The sequence below is a fragment of the Camellia sinensis genome, chromosome 1, assembly GCF_055761805.1.
Source record: "Camellia sinensis isolate YWXY chromosome 1, ASM5576180v1, whole genome shotgun sequence".
In the NCBI taxonomy this organism is placed as follows: Eukaryota; Viridiplantae; Streptophyta; class Magnoliopsida; order Ericales; family Theaceae; genus Camellia; species Camellia sinensis.
In genome coordinates, this window is record NC_138961.1 from 98756899 (window position 1) to 98773981 (window position 17083).

The 17083-nt window shown below is 37.7% G+C and overlaps 2 protein-coding genes across 2 annotated transcripts; both read right to left on the reverse strand.

The window, feature by feature from the left end:
- Positions 1 to 6783: 6783 nt before the first annotated feature.
- Positions 6784 to 7242, reverse strand: LOC145807869 (uncharacterized). The gene has a single exon (XM_082906863.1). It carries the CDS (start codon positions 7240 to 7242, stop codon positions 6784 to 6786), a length of 459 nt encoding a protein of 152 aa, XP_082762989.1.
- Positions 7243 to 14337: 7095 nt separating this feature from the next.
- On the reverse strand, positions 14338 to 15863 carry LOC114260025 (dehydration-responsive element-binding protein 1D). Its single transcript, XM_028200075.2, has one exon. The coding sequence runs from the start codon at positions 15483 to 15485 to the stop codon at positions 14766 to 14768; it is 720 nt and encodes a 239-aa protein (XP_028055876.2). The 5' UTR covers positions 15486 to 15863; the 3' UTR covers positions 14338 to 14765.
- Between the last annotated feature and the right edge of the window lie 1220 nt (positions 15864 to 17083).

The window sequence follows — 17083 nt, forward strand, 5'->3', positions numbered from 1 at the left end:
ATCTGCCTTTAGCTTTCTCCAGCCTCTTCTTGATGCCGTCCAAGATGGATTTGTTAGAAGCTTCGGCTTGACCATTGCTTTGTGGGTAAGCCGGCATGGAGAAATAAGGCCGGATACCATATTTGTTGCACAACTCCCTGTAGACGCCACAATCAAACTAGGTGCCATTGTCTGAAATAAGTGTTCTTGGAATGCTGAATCGTGTTATGATATTTCTCCATACAAAGCGCTTAACATCAGTATCTCGAATATGTGTTAATGCCTCAGCTTCGACCCATTTTGTGAAGTAATCTGTCGCGACAATCAAAAATCGCTTGTTGCTCGAGGCACGAGGTAATGGTCCGATGATGTCAAGCCCCCATTGGGCGAACGGACAAGGACTGGTGTTAAAGCTCAACTCTTCAATAGGCAAATGGGTTAAAGGGGAAAACTTATGGCACTGTTCACATTTCTTGACGTAATTCTCGACGTCTGCTCTCATTGTCGGCCAATAATACCCTTGTGTCACAGCTCGATGAGCCAAAGAGCGCCCCCCGGAATGGGCACCACAACTACCTTCATGTATTTCAGTCAGGAGTTCTTCAACCTTATCCGGATGAACGCATTCTAAATATGGACCAAAAAGGGATTTTTTGTAGAGCTTTCCTTGCAGATCCAAGTAATATCGCAGGGCTTTGTTTCGTAGTTTGTGTGCTTCTTTTTTTTCCGCTGGGGGCTGTTCAGAAGATAGGAATGCAGTGATAGGGTCCATCCAACTTGGACCTGATTCTATAACGTTAATTTGAATTGACTCTGAGGGGGCAATGCTTGGCTCAGGGATAAATCCCACTTTAATTGTCCGTTTGAATTCTGAGCTGATGGCGGAGGCTAGGTAGGTCAGGGCATCTGCATGTGTGTTCTGATCCCGGGTTATTTGATTTAGTTCATGATGGTCGAATTTTGCCAGCAAAGAATTCGTCGTTTTCATGTAAGCTGTCATTCGATCATTTTTGGCTGCGTATTCCCCTTTCAATTGGTTAATGACTAGCTTTGAATCGCAGAAGATAAGCAGACGCCAAGCACCAAGGAGATGTGCATTCCATAAGCCAGTTAACAATGCTTCGTATTCAGCCTCATTGTTCGATACATGGAAGCCCAGTTTGACAGCCTGCTCAATTATTGCCCCGTCGGGAGCCATGATCATTATGCCCGCCCCACTGCCACGTTGATTGGATGATCTATCACAGTATAACTGCCAAATGTCACCGACATAAATTCTTCAGTTCGGCTTAGGTTGAGTTTGATCAAACTTGAAATCGGCAAGGCCCCCAATGAATTCGGCTACAAAATCGGCAAGCACTTGCCCCTTGATTGAGGTTCTAGGAAGAAACTGAATATCGTATTGGCCGAGTTTGAGAGCCCACTTTGAAACGCGCCCTGATGCTTCTGCACTACGGAGTACTAACCGGAGGGGGTAGTCCGTTAGTACCCCGATGGTATGCCCCTAAAAGTAATGCACCAGTTTTCTTGCTGCCATGACGACTGCTAGGATGAGTTTTTCCAAAGGAAGGTAACGTGTTTCGGCTTCAACCATTGCCTTGCTTGCATAATAAACTGGTCGCTGCTCCCCAACCTCTTCCTTTAACAGTACGACGTTGACGGCCCGATCGGAAACTGCCAGATATAAAATGAGCGGGTCACCTGCCGAAGGTGCTGTCAAGAGTGAAACTGATCAGAGGGAAGTCTTCAGACCTTTGAAAGCGGCTTTGCACTCAGAGGTCCATTCAAAAGCTTTACCCTGTCGTAGGGTATGAAAGAATTGTCGGCAGCGATTTATGGAACGACTGATGAACCTATTGAGTGCAGCGGCCATCCCCATCAAATTTTGAACCTCCTTCACCGATCGAGGGGAGCCAAGTTCTAGGATTGCCGTGATTTGCCTCAGGTTGGCTTCGATTCCTCGGTGGTTGACAATGTAGCTAAGGAATTTGCCGGATCCGATCCCAAATGCATATTTGGAAGCGTTCAGCTTCATTTTGTACTTGCGTAAAATGCCGAATGTCTCCTCTAGATCGGCTAAATGAGTTTGCTTTTCTTTGGACTTAACCACCATATGGTCAATGTACACTTCCATAGTACGGTCGAGTTGCTCCTTGAACATGGTAGTGACTAGTCTTTGGTAAGTTGCCCCTGCATTCTTCAGCCCATAAGGCATAACCTTATAGCAATAGGTTCCTCTTGGGGTGAGGAATGCAGTTTTGTCTTGGTCCTCTGGATGCATGGCAATTTGATGGTAGCCTCTGTAGGCATCGAGGAGGCTCATACGCTGATGACGTGCCGTGGCGTCTACTAGTTGGTCAATTCTGGGAAGGGAAAAACAATCCTTGGGGCAAGCTTTATTTAAGTCTGTGAAATCCACACAAACACACCAAGTCCCATTTTTCTTCTTTACAACCACAGTATTCGACAGCCATGTAGGATAGGTCACTTCCCGGATTGCCTTGGCATCAAGCAACTAGTCAACTTCTTCAACAACGGCAGCAGTGTGTTCTGCGGTTGACCGCCGACTTTTTTGAATAATCGGCTTACATTTGGGGTCAACATTTAAACGATGCTGAGAAACAGATGGATCTACCCCCGACATCTCATACGGCAACCATGCAAATATATCAAGGTTGCCGAGTAAGAAGGTAACTAGCTGCTGCCTGTCAACTTTATTTAGGGAGACGCCGACCATGAAGAACCTATCAGGATTCCCGTCAATTTCAACTCGATCCAAGGCTTCTGTGGCCTTTTCACTTGGGAGCCGTCCAACATCATAGAGGCTCTCTTGATCCGGCACCTCAACAGAATTCACCTCCAGCTCTCTTGGTGTCTTTGCGGCAAGAAGATAACACGTTTGTGCCGATTTTTGGGAACCACGGATTTGTTTAATGTCGCGTTCTATCGGGAAGCGAAGCAGTTGATGATAGGTGCTTGGCACAGCATGCATGGTATGCAGCCAAGTGCGTCCCATGATGAGATTATGCGGCGAAGGCAGCTTGACAACCAAGAATTCCACATCCACTGTTCGGGAGCCCGCTCGAATTAGTAATGTGATTTTTCCCAACAAGTATTCTGGATTAACGTTGAAGCCGAATAAAGGATAATGAGCTGGAGACAGGTCCGACTCGGTGTACCCAACCTTGATGAAGGTCTTGTAGTACATAACTTCTGAAGCACTCCCCTGGTCAATGAGAACGTGTTTAACGACGAATCGGTTTACGTGTAGTTCAATGACCAATGGATCAATGTGGAGGAGCGTTACACCGATCAAATCAGAATTGTCGAAGGTAATACTTGAAGCGGCATGGGGCCGTTTTGCTAGTGTGATTTGCTTTTGGGGGGTAGGATTCGACTGAATTGTATGTATTGTGGATGCCGTCAGCAGGCTGTATATCATATGGATTACGCCGAGTGGAGGTGAATCCTGTCGTAAAACTATTGTTTTGGTTGCGTTGTCTTTTTGGATGTACTGCTTAAGCCGACCATCTTGTACCAATTCCTCAAGGTGATCCTTCAATGCCTAACAACTCTCGGTATCATGGTCGTGGTCCTTGTGATATTCGCACCACCTATCCTGTCTCCTCGTGTCGGGAGGTCCCACCATTTTGGATGGCCATTTGAAGAACGAAAGGTGTTGAACTTTAGACATAACCGTGCTGATTAGCTCTGACAACTCCGTATATTTCTTATTAGTGCGCCTTGTGCGCCTGCTATCCACCTGAAGTTCTTCACTAGCTCGATGGGAAAATTGGTCATTTGGTTGGCGCGAATCCCATCTTCTGTCTCGTTTAGACCGATTCTACGGTTCAGGGCTCCGCGATGGTACAAAATTTATCGGTTGGACAATTTCAGAAGGGACCGTCTTGTTGGCCGTGTGCCCGGCTTTAACCTGCAGCCTGTCATCTTCCACTTTGCAGTATTCCTTGACCTTCTTCATCAACGACCAGACTGTTTTGGGGGGCCTTCTGGTCAAGGAACTGCGGAAGGCACTATCAGGGTGCAACCCCATTTTAAAGGCGATGATGGCCATGGAGTCGTTGCAGGCGTCATCCACAAGATTAAAGCATTCCCAATAGTGCACCGAATACACTCGTAAAGTTTTCCCTGGTTAGATTTGCATTGCCCAAAGAGAGTCGGCTTGCTTCGGTTGGACCTTATTGGTGATGAATCTTGCCCTGAAGGATTTCTGTAGTTGAAGAAAGCTCTTAATTGATGTCGGTTCCAACTTATAATACCATCTGATGGCCAATGGTCCTAAACTGCTTTGAAATATTCGGCACATGAGAGCCTCGTCGTCTGCATGCAGCGTCATGGCATGCTTATAATGACAGATATGATCAATGGGATCCGATTTTTCGTCGTATAAGGTGAACGATGGAGCTTTGAAGTTTTTGGGTAGTATTGCCCTTAGGATCCGTCGTACAAAGGGGTCATGTTGGTCCTCTTCATCTGAATCAATTCTTCTTTTCTTATTCCGTGCACACGGACTTCCTTCAGAAGATCTAGAGACTTCGACTCTCCCCTTCTTTTTGGGTTCTGGGGATGAGGAGTCAGAATCACTGCCACTATCTTGTCTCTGAACTCGAGGTCGTCGACCATTCTTTCTTAGAGGTTGCGCCAGATCTTGGCGCGCGGCCTGTTGGGATTTTGCCACCTCCAAGGCCAAATCTTGTCGAAGGCGCTCGTTCTCAGCCATCATGTTCTCCAACCTCTATTCGTTTTGTTTCGCCTGATCCATAATTGCTTGCATTGTTTCATCAGCTGAATCGAAGTTCAAGGATCTTCGTGCAATAATGTTTTCTGGTCCCAGCATAGTGCTTGGAGTGGTATCAACTCGTGGTGTAAGGTCGTCAGCGACTGCCGGAGGATCTTCCGTCACGCCCTCCATGGATGTGCTAGAGTATTCCCACAGATGGTGCCAATTATGGAGAAGTGATTTGGAAATACTCTTTTGATCCAATGGGACGCTCGAGATCTTCAGCTAATCACCTGAAAAGGAATGAACACTCTGGTCGGGGGTGCCGGAATTAGCACTTCGACGGATAAGTAAGTGTATACTCTCTTGGTTGCTTGTATCTAAAGTTAAACTTACTTGTTCTCATGTACCTTTCTCTGGTTGATGCTCCTCTATTTATATCATTTTCCTTGGGCCTTAGGATCGGGCCCACCCTTGATCCATTGTGCGTCTATTTATTCGGCTCTTGTTTTGCAAGTCGGAATGCTGATTATACTATTCGGCTCTGATGTCGACTAGGATCAATGCCGAGTACAAATTCCTTATTTGACTGATCTCATACCTGTATACAGCCTTACTACCCCCTGAATATTCGGCTCCCACAGTGGCAGTTTTACTTGAGAAATATAACATGATTTTTCACAAGTCATCAACTTACAGGCCACAAACCAATGGAGCCATTGAAGCTACAAATAAGAACATCAATACTATTTTGCATAAGATGGTGGAAACTTATAGAGATTGGCTAGATACAATACCTTTTTCACTGTGGGGATAGATGACATCAATCTGAACGTCTACATGGGCAACCCCTTACTCATCAGTATTTGGAATGGAGGCTATTTTGCCAATTAAGATAAAAGTGCCTTTGATGAGGATTATGGCTGAATGTCAGATAGCATAAGCTAATTGGCAACAAAATCGATTTGAGGAGCTAATGTTGTTTGATCAGCGAAGATTGAAGGTGTTATACCACTACAGGGGTATCAACATAGGATTGCCAGAGCATTCAACAAAAAGGTTAGATCTAGGAATTTGAGGGAATGGGACTTAGTGCTGAAGGACAATCGAGCTTTTATCCACGACCCTAAGGGTAAGTTCAGGCCCAATTGGACGGGTCTCTACATCATAAAGTCAATCTGGTCAGGGGGCAATCATTCTCATGGATTTGGATGGTTTGGAGTTCTCATAACCAATCAACATCGACAAGCTAAAAAAGTACTATCCTTAAGAGACTCGCTGGGCTGAAAACCCGGAAGGGTGACCCAGGCAAAAGTTAGAGCATGAAAAAAATGAAAAAAAAAAAAAAAAAAAAAGCTCACAAGGTCAAAAACTCGAAAGGGTGGTTTTGGAAAAAGTTATAACACAAGATGAGAGTATTAATACCCGAGTGAACCTTACCTGGAAGTATTATGGCCTGATTCCTATCTTTGGGATACGAAGGCAGCTTCATCTTGAAGTTCAGCCCTAATCATTTATCAACTCACTCATCCCGTCCATATTTGATTGGTGTATCTTTATTCGACTCAGCTATCCTATCTATGTTTGATTGGCTCGTCCCGTTTGATTCAGTTGTCCTATTTCTCCTTTATAACATATTTAGTTGCAAGACATATTCAATTGTGCATCTCAAGGATTCATTTCATGTTGGTTGGTTAGTGGTCATTTGCAAAAACAGATTTTGAGAATTTTTAATGAAGTTGACTGATTTTCTCGACAATTATTCCATTTTTGCAAAACCCAAACCATTCTTTGGATCAAAAAGGGAAAATTTTTAGTGCTCGCAGCCTAACTTACATGATTTTAAAATGGAGAGTGGAATAAGCATGCTAATCTAACTATCATGTTGATTAAACTCTTTTAGGTAGAAAATCAAAAGAAAAAATTCAAAACGATAAAATAGGGGCACAGTCAAATTAGGTTTTCTGTCTTTTTACCTTACTCTTGAGTCCTCATTACCTTTTTTTTGGTACAGTGGAATAGGAAAAGAAAAGAAACAGAAGCAGAAAAATAAAACAGAGACACTAAAGCCTCCTATAAGCCACTCCCACCATATCAGCAAGGACTTGGCTACGCACTTCAGCAGGTGGCTCCTCCACAACCACCAGGAATTCTGCTTGATCAGCTCCCATATTAGCAAGTATGTCTGCACATTGATTAGCTTCCCACATAATGTGCCAAATGGAGCAGCAACAACGTTGTAACAAGTGACGAGAATCCTCAACGATGCTTCGGTATAAACAATTTGGAGGTGGGACATTGGTCAGAAGCTCCTTAGCCATAGTAGAGTCAGTTTCAATGATAACTTCATGGAGTCCTTTCTCCAAAACAATGGTCAAGCCGCGGTAAATGCCCCACATTTCAGCTTCAAAGGCTATAACAGTTTTCAAGCTTGCCGAAGAAACCGGATAGCCAAGTTCCTGCTTCATCGTGAAAGGCTCCACCAAAGCCTCCATCCCATGGATTACCACGTGAACACCCATTGGTATTGAGTTTAATTTTCCCTAAAGAAGGAGAAGACTAGTTAATTAGAGTGGTTATCTGTGGGGTGGAAATAACATTCATACTAAAAGCTTGCAAAATCTAGTTAGCATAACTATGAATAAGGTATAAAGACTGGTTCAAAATGGGATCCACATTATCAAAAACTTTTTTATTCCTGTCAAGCCAAATTTGCCAAAGAGAAGCAATGAAAAGAAGATTCCAAAAAGGGTCAGAAAACTGCCAAGGTTTCAAATTCTTTTTGATCCAAGAGGTAAGACACAACTAACTATCAGTAGATAGCCACAGAGTACCAGCCACATTACTCCAACTAGCCTTAGTGGCCACACAATTGCGAAAGATATGCGCAGTTTCTTTAGTGTGAAAACCACACCGAGGACATTCCGCATTATCAGGCAACCCTCTTCTCATTCTCGTATCATTGGTAAGAAGCCTACCAAGAAGGATCAACCAGAAAAAACATTTAAGTTTTTGTGGGATTTTCAATTTCCACACCCACTCAAAATCCATATTCTCATCCACTTGATTAGAAGCAATTTTATAAGCTGTAGCAGTGGAGAAACCTCCCCCAATAGACCCCCTCCAATGAGGATTATCAGGAAATGTGACAAAACGAGGCAGAGTTACTTTTAGAAAACAACCGAGAGCCTCACTAGGGAGTTTAGCGTGGACCGCATCCATATCCCAGTTACCCTCAACATCCAAAAGAGTAGCCACCTTTTCAGAGGTTATAAGGGGATGACTAGGGAAAATAGAAGCCAAAGCCTCTTCACCACACCACCAATCATACCAAATGGAAATACAAGAACCATCACCCACACTCCATTTAATCCCTTTCTTCAAGATATCTCTAGTTTAGAGAATACCTCTCCAAATGTGAGAAGCAGACTTTTTAGAAGAATAAGAGGATAAATCACTGTCAGAACATTATTTAGCCTCAAGGACTTTAACCCACAGGCAATCCTCCTTAATCAAAATTTTCCAACCCAACTTAGCCAAAAGAGCCAAGTTTTGAGTCTTAGCCATTCTCGGGCCAAGCCCCCCCATCTTTTCACTTTGGCACACAGTCGTCCACTTCACAAGATGGACTCTCTTACTAGTTTCAGTGTCTCCCCAAAGGAAGTTACGATTTAATTTATCAATATCATTACAAATACTCCCCGGAAGAGCAAGAGTTTGCATAGCATAAGAGGGCAAAGCCGAGGAGACAGCTTGAACCAATGTAGACCTCCCAGCCAAGGATAGCAAGTTCGATTTCCAACTAGTAAGTCTACATTGAATTTTATCCGTAATAAACCAAAAGAAGTGACGATTACACCTCTTATTGATAAGAGGAATACCAAGATATTTCCCCAGATCAGAAGTCAAGGAGATACCACACACATTACTCAAACTCCTAGCTTCATGGCAGGCAATATTAGGAGAAATGAATAATTTGGATTTAAGTAAACTGATCTTGAGACCAAAAGCAGCGCTAAAATCATTCAGCACCTCCATAATGGTATTACAATTACTCACACCAACTTTCCCAAACAATAAGAGATCATCAGCAAAAAAAAAGATGTGAGATGAGAGGCCTCTTATTAGAAGCCTTAACACCCTTCCACCTATTTTGATGAACTTTCCCAGATATCATATTTGAGAGTTTCTCCATACATAACACAAAGAGGTATGGGGATAGAGGATCACCTTGCCTCGACCCCTTTTCTATAGGAAACTCCTCCAGTTTCTCACCACTCCATAGAATAGAGGCTTTTACATTGGTAACACAATTCATAATTAACTCAATCCAATGATCATTAAAGTTAAAATCAACAAGGGTCTGATAAAGGAAATGACAAGACACGTTGTCATAAGCCTTTTCTAAATCAATTTTCAAGATCATATCACCCCTCTTACCCTTAAGCCCTCTGAGAGTATGAATGATCTCCTGAGCAATAATGATGTTATCACAAGTCGTGCGCTGAGGAATGAAGCTGCTTTGAAAAGGACCAACAATGCTGGCCAGAAGAGGCCTAAGCCTACAAACCAAGATTTTAGTGAGGGTTTTATGCAAGACATTACAAAGGCTGATGGGTCTGAATTGATGAATAGACTCAGGATTATCAAGTTTAGAGATAAGGGTGATAAGGAAATATTTAAAATTGTCAGGGACTCTTTAGAGGAGAAACAATTCTGAATAAACTTACACACGGAAGGGCCCACAATATCCCAATGAGTATGGTAAAAGATGGATTGGATACCATCAGGGCCAGGGGCTTTGAAGGCTCTAATGCTCTTGATAGCATCCCACACCTCTAAATCAGTAATAGGTCTAGTGAGGGCACGGTTGTGTTCAAAGCTAACTTTCGGTTGCAAGAGGGTAGAAACACGGTGAGATCGCAGATGCTGATTGGCTTGGAAAAGAGACCTAAATAAGTTTGGACATCGTTTTTTAAGACAGAGGTATCAAAGATCCAAACCCCTTGAGCATCTTTGAGGGTGGACACCCTCGATTTTCTACGCTTGGCAATCGTCGAGATGTGAAAAAACTTAGTATTACGATCCCCCAAGGAGATCCAATTAGATCCAGGCTTTTGGTACCACAATAACTCTTCTTGATATGGAATGGTATTAAACTCTTTAACAAGATCCTTTTCAAGAAGGAAAAGATTATGAGAATACTTAATGGATTGAGATTTTTGGATACTCTCAATTCACCGCAAAAGCCATCTCTTTTTTCGAAAAATGTTCCCAAAATGGGTTTTATTCCAAGAAATAGCATTTTTAGTAAGCAAAACCGTGGCTTCGGGAATCAAATTATGGCTAATACTCCAAGCTTCTTTAACAAGTTACTTAAAATCAGGATCAGTGAACCAGCAGCTTCCATACGAAAAAGCCTAGCTAAGGGGGTAAGAGATGACATACCTTGTGTGTACACAACCATAGGAGAGTGGTCTGAGTAGGTCTGAGGAAGATTACGAACCGCCCCTTCAGTGAAAGCTAGGCGCCATTCAGAATTACAAGCCGCTCTATCGAGTCTCTCAAGGGCGTTAGCCATGCCTTGTCCTCATTACCAAAGTCACATTAACTTGTACTTTTTCTTTAAATCAAGCACTCATCAAAAAATGCACAGTAGTTGTCCCTGACTATGTCTTTTAGTCAGGTGATTGACTGGGCGATCGACTGGTGATGCTTTGTTTTGTGTCCATTTTATTCCAGCAAGCGTAAAAGGGTACGTTTGGGATGTTTTCATTTTCTTTTCTTTTCCTTGAGTTATATTTTGTGTTTTGGTCAGTTATAGGCTCGATATTCAGTTCAAAACTCATTGAAATGCAACCATTTTCAATTTCAAAATTCAAAACAAAATAGTTTTCATGCTCAGTGTAGTGTCATTCATGCCATTCGGATTTGCAAAACAAAACTCTTCTAGTTAAATGTCAAGGATCAAACCCCGATCAAAGTGGTACAGAAGAGAGTTGAAACTATAAGTGCCCACTCCCAAGCAAAAATACATGGAAAAAAAAAAAAGAAAAGAAAAGAAAAGCAAGATAAAGGAGTGCTCTTGGATCACTGGCGGCAGCTCGACGATTGCAAACCGACGTCATTTGCAGATGCCTTCATTGCTAGAATCTCCGTCAGTTGCCCCACCACATCTTCACAACTTTGCCCTTCAAATAGAGTAACAGTATCTTCAATTGCCCTTATTTGAAACGAGATTCAAAATTCAGGATCTAATATATCACAATTGAAAGATTAGAGACCAAAGTGAGACAAGTCCCAAGTTATAAGGACAGTTCATGTAGTTCGCCCATATATATATATATTCATTTTAATTTATTCCCATTGAACGCGTCACTTGTAAATTTCTCTCTCTCTCTCTCTCTCTCTCTCTCTCTCTCTCTCTAAATATATGTATATTATTTTTTGTTTCTTTTTTTCCTTTGTCCTTTGATATTAAAAAGCTAAAATATAAATCTTTTTTGTGTTTGAATTGTGATATATATATATATATATATGGAAAAATTAATTTATAAATCCTATCTTAGGGAATGATGATCCATTTAATCCCAAGAATTTTCTTATAGACCAATTAGTCCCATTGATTTTTAAAATGAAGATTTAATATATTATTTGAAAATTGAATTTACGATTATACCCTTATTTCTAATATGTTTCTTTTCGTTATTCTTTTGTACTAGAAACGTAAGGTACATAATTTATGGGAATTAAATTTATGATTAATTTTTATATGTGAATCTTTTTTATTGGAAAAACATTTCAAAATGAGTATAAAAATGTCTTGAAATATGAGATATTTCAAACATTCCAAAAGGATATGAGATTCTTCAAACATTTCACATTTCAAAAGGAGTACAAAAACTCCTTAGTAAACTTTGAGCAAATGTATAATTTTAAACTGTAACACTCCAATATAACACTTCAAAAAAAATAAAAATAAAAAAAATAATCATTACTACATTTTTCTCAAACGTAACACTCCAATATAAGACTCTAAAAAAATTCCTTAGTGTAACACTCCAATGTAATTCATGAGTACCAAATGTAACATTCTAATGTAATACTCCAAAAAAAAGGATGTGAGATTCTTCAAATCATTCCAAAAAAAGTACAAAAATTCGTTTCAGGTTGGTTGGTTAGTGGATATAGGATCTTTCAAATATTCTAAAAGGATATGGGATTCTTCAAACATTTCAAAATAGATACAAAAACTCCTTAATAAGCTTTGGGCGAATATATAATTTTAAACTGTAACATTTAAAAAAAAAAAAAAAATCATTACTATACTTTCTCAAATGTAACACTCCAATATAACATTTCAAAAAAATTCCTTAGTGTAACACTTCAATGTAATTCATTAGTACCAAATGTAACATTCTAATGTAACGCTCCCAAAAAAGGATGTAAGATTCTTCAAACCATTTCAAAAAGAGTACAAAAATTCATTAGTAAGTTTTGGGTAAACTACATTAAAGAGATTTTGTAAAACTCATTGAGTACTATATCTTTGTAAAAGATTACGTTGTTCAGATATCGTTAGTTATTTGATCGGATCAGAATTCTATCAACTGTTTCTTTTTTCATCGTTTATTTTTTTAATACAAATCTGATCTGAACAAATAATTATCAATATCTTATCAATATAATTATTTACAAAGATATAGTACTCAATGAGGTTTAAATATTAAACGATTCAGATTATCAAAATGAAATCTAAAAATAAACCCATAAACTAAATTAAATGTGTCAAATTTTAATCTCCAAATGGAACAAGATGGACCTATCAATAATAAGCTTCATTTGACCAAGTGAACTATTAAAATGGAGGCCTGACCAATTAGACCTTGGCACCCAAATCGAAAAGTTTGCTTAACAATAACTGTATGAGAAATAATCCTTTTATTTATAACTACTTTTGTAGTTTTTTGCATTATACACACTACATTATAAACACTTCTAGCGCTGTTTGTTTGGAGTTATAGGAAGAAGATTAAGATTATTAATATTTTGGTATTATTAATATCTTATTTGTTTTGAGAGATAGGCTTAGAACTACTAATACCTTAGTATTACTAATACCTTTGGAAGGAAGATTTATAGTGAGGAAATAGAGATGGTATTAGAAAAATAATGAGGGGATTAGAAATTTTTTTATTTTTTTTATTTTTTATATATTAGGAATTTTTTTAAAAATATTAATGTTTAATTTTTTATATTTTTTTATTTATTTTATTATTTTATATGAAAATAATTTAACAATTTCTCATTATTAATTTCCTCACTATCAAGCCCCTCACTATCAATCTCTTACATTCTACCTCTGAAAACAAACGAACCCTAGAACTTTATGAGCATGTTTGTTTTGAGGAATAAGATGGTGGGATTAGACTATTAGTCCCACCGGACTAATAGTCCGGTGTTTGTTTGAAAAATTTTGCTCCGGACTATTAGTCCCACAAATATGGGACTATCCTATCCCATGGGGGGTGTGGGACAATCCCATGAGATTATTTTGTGAAATGTCCATTTTACCCTTCATGCTATTACTTAGTGAACAATTAGAAAAAGGTAAAATAGTCTTTTGAATATTTATAAATTATTTTTTTAGTATTGTTAACTTAAAACTATATATTAAATACAAAATTTAAATTATAAATTATAAATTATAAATTAAATTTAATTAAAAATAATAAATTATAAATTATGGCCTTATAAATTAAATTTTTTTAGTCTTGTTAAAAAATTAAATTTACATATTGAATAAATTTTTTTTTAGTATTGTTAATTTAAAATTATATATTAAATAAAAAATATAAATTATAAATTAAATTTATTTAAAAATAATAAATTATAAATTATGACCTTATAAATTAAATTTTTTTAATGTTGTTGAAAATTTAATTTATATATTAAATAAAATTATTTTTTTATTGTCGTTATTTAAAATTATATATTAAATAAAAATATAAAATATAAAATTAATTTAATTGAAAATAATAAATTAAAAATTGTGGCCTTATAAATTAAATTTTTTTAGTGTTGTTAAATTATAAATTATAGATTATAAGGGTAAAATAATCTTTTGAACATTTATCCTTATCCAATCCGTCTAACCAAACATTAGATTTACTAAAAATAGTCTAATCCAGACATCTATGACTAAACAAACTTAGGATACAAATCCAATCCAACCAAATAGTCCCGAAACAATATATCCCGAGACTAACAATCCGATAAATTATAATCTCTCCTTATCCAGTCCGTGCAAACAAACACACCCTATATGCTATACACACTACACTCATAAACCTCGGTTGATGATAGGATAGTTCCTTACACCAGAGCACGCATATTTTTTTATTATTTATTTTTAATCTTTTTCCATTTTTTAAATTATTTTCATATACTTATAATTGCTGTACTTGAACCAAAAAATACTTTTTAAAAAATATCTCTCTTGTCTTTTTCCTTTTTTTTTTTTCTCATACAATGGAGTGCTTGGTTAGAACTACTTTTACGCTAAAATTAACAAAAAAATAAATAAAAATAAAAATAAATTAAATTAAAATAATTAATAAGATAAAATATCACATTAAATTCATATTCGTTTCATTTTTTCTGTCACAAATATTACATCAAATTACAAAAAAATCAAATCATCTTTTCAAATATAAAAATTTTAACCTACTAAAATAATAAAAAAAATTAAAAAAACATATTAAAATAATAATTTTCCAAACAACAGAATTATAATTTCCGTACTTTAACAAAAAAAAATTAAAAGTATGGTAATCTAGTTTTAAAAAATCTCTTTCTTTCTCGGACCAGACAAAAGCCAAAACGAAGTTGTTACAGAGTTGTAATTAGAGCTTCTGCAGTACAGTTTTAATGAACTGTTTAGCAATAAATTTTAAAAAAAAAAAAAGGGACAAATTAAAGTTCCATTAAAAAAAATTTTTTTTTGAGGTGTAAATCATTTTTCAAGCGCAAACGACTAAGGTTCTTAAATTGAGAAGCTCCAGAGTGCCACGTCATCAAAAGCTTCCACGTCATCACCCTGGTACCACTCTCCTCCTGCACAGTGAGGTAGTATAGGAGGTAGCATCAATCCTTCTGACATGTTTGCAAGAAATCCCGGCATACCGAAAACCGCCTCCTCGTCAACGTAAAGTATTTTCTCCGGCATTGTCGCCGGCACATTCTCCGGCTTTGTTACGTCACCAGAAACCTCTAGGTACTGCAACGATGGCCGAAACGCTTCTGCCGCCTCCGTCGCCGCCTTTTGAATATCCGTGGGCTTCAATGAAGCCGGAATAGGCAGCTTCCAAACCGAATCGGCGAAATTGAGACAAGCTAGCCGACCTCTCAAAGCAATCGCAGCAACGTCGTGAGCTCTCGCAGCCATTTCCGCAGTCGGAAACGTCCCGAGCCATATCCTCGACTTCTTATTTGGCTCGCGCACTTCGCAGACCCATTTACTGTTGTTCCTCCACCTGACACCTCGGTACACCTGGTGCCGAGTCTCCCTGACTTTCTTCCTCCCTCCCCTCTTCTTCGGACAGCTTGAAGCCAACAAAACCTCCTCGTCAGAAAACCTAGCAGCTGGCCGAGCACCACTGCCACAATCTGACACCGACGGAGATTCCGGGACGTTGTTGGACCAGAAACTAGGAAGTGGGTCAGAAAAGTGAGAAAACATATCGATTTCCATGTCCAAATCCATAGAGTATAGTAGTGGTTACAAGTATGATTTGGGATGAGAGTTGAGAGTGATGAGCAGGCTGTGGGGATGGGGGCGGCGCACAGTTGCAACGAGGCCTAAGTTTGCTTTTGCGGCGCAAACCCACAAAGTGACGATCAAATATGTATTTTTTTAAGGTACTTAAATATGAATAACAACGAAGTTCAAGTGGGTAGATTATTAATATGGGAAGTGAAGTGACTATATATAGACAAATAAGCACATATGGGAACGCGGCAAATGATGAGTGGCCAGGCTGTGGGGATGGGGGCGGAGCACAGTTGCAACGAGTTGGAAGAGAGAGAAAGAGAGAGAGAGAGAGAGAGAGAGGGAGACAGAACAGCTGTTTTGTCAAGGGTCAAGTTGATGTGTTGCGTGCGTGTGAGGTTATATGTATGACACCATAGTGGTTTTCGGGTGACATAGCAACTTTGGCCTGGCATTTTTTTATTGAGTAATGGTTTTAAATTTTTTATTAAGTCTTGTTTGGGATACCTTGTTTGGTTTGTATTTCTCAAAAAATTTTGAGAAAAATTTTCTACAAATAAATTTTTAAAAGTAATTAAACTAAACAAATTTTTTCAAAAAATTTTTTCAAAACTTGTTTGGTTTACAAATTTTTCAAACAAATCTCTCTCTCATACACATCAAATCAATCACTTTTTCCAAAACTCTCTCTTAAAATAATTTTTCAAAACATCTTTTGAAAAAAAATCAAACCAAATAAATTTTCGTACTTTTTATCTCAAGACATGTTTCTCAAATACAAACCAAACAAGGCCCTTATTTTAGTCTATCTTTTTATTTTTTTATTTTTTTTGGGTCACATCAATCAATATCTCATCTCTATTTTTTTACACATTTTTTTTATAAAAAATCAAAAAGTATACTTATTTAGAATATCCCAAATTATTCCTAAATGTTTTATATGAGTATGAGATTTGTATGAAATTTATATAGTATCGGTCTCGTATTTATATGAAATATTTGATAAATAATTTAATAAAATTTTTGAAGTCTTCAATATTTATTTTTTATTTTTTTTTATTTTGAGTATGTGATTGATAGGTGAGTAATTGATTTGAGAAAACTAGACTCTGTTTGGTAGAGCTTTTGAAATTTAATTTTATCTCATAGTCTAAGTGTGTTGTTTGGTTATAGTTTTAGAAAATTAATTTCACACTCACTTTTCAAAATACTTTTCAAAACATTCACTTTTCAATATTATATATCACATCACTCAATTCAAATTTTTTTTAAAACTTATAGCCAAACAAATTTTTCACGCACAAATCATAATTTCAAAATTCATAAACTCAAAATATAACTCTATTCTCAAATCATAATTTTAAAATTCTACCAAACGCAACCTATCTTTTCCAAATATATGCGTGAAACAAAAAAAAATTACAAAAATATTATGGATCATGACTGGTGTGTTTGGTAACGTTTACGTTTTCAGTTTATATTTACAAAAATTTTATAAACTAGTTTTTGTTTATTTTTTGAAAAACATAAACTACAAACGCGTTTGGTAATTGACAAAATGTTTAAAAAAAATTTAAAATATAAAAAAGAGT

Bases quoted from the DNA above. Each gene is read 5' to 3' on its own strand.
- LOC145807869 (XM_082906863.1), bottom strand. From the start codon at position 7,242: ATGGGTGTTCACGTGGTAATCCATGGGATGGAGGCTTTGGTGGAGCCT.
- LOC114260025 (XM_028200075.2), bottom strand. From the start codon at position 15,485: ATGGATTTGGACATGGAAATCGATATGTTTTCTCACTTTTCTGACCCA.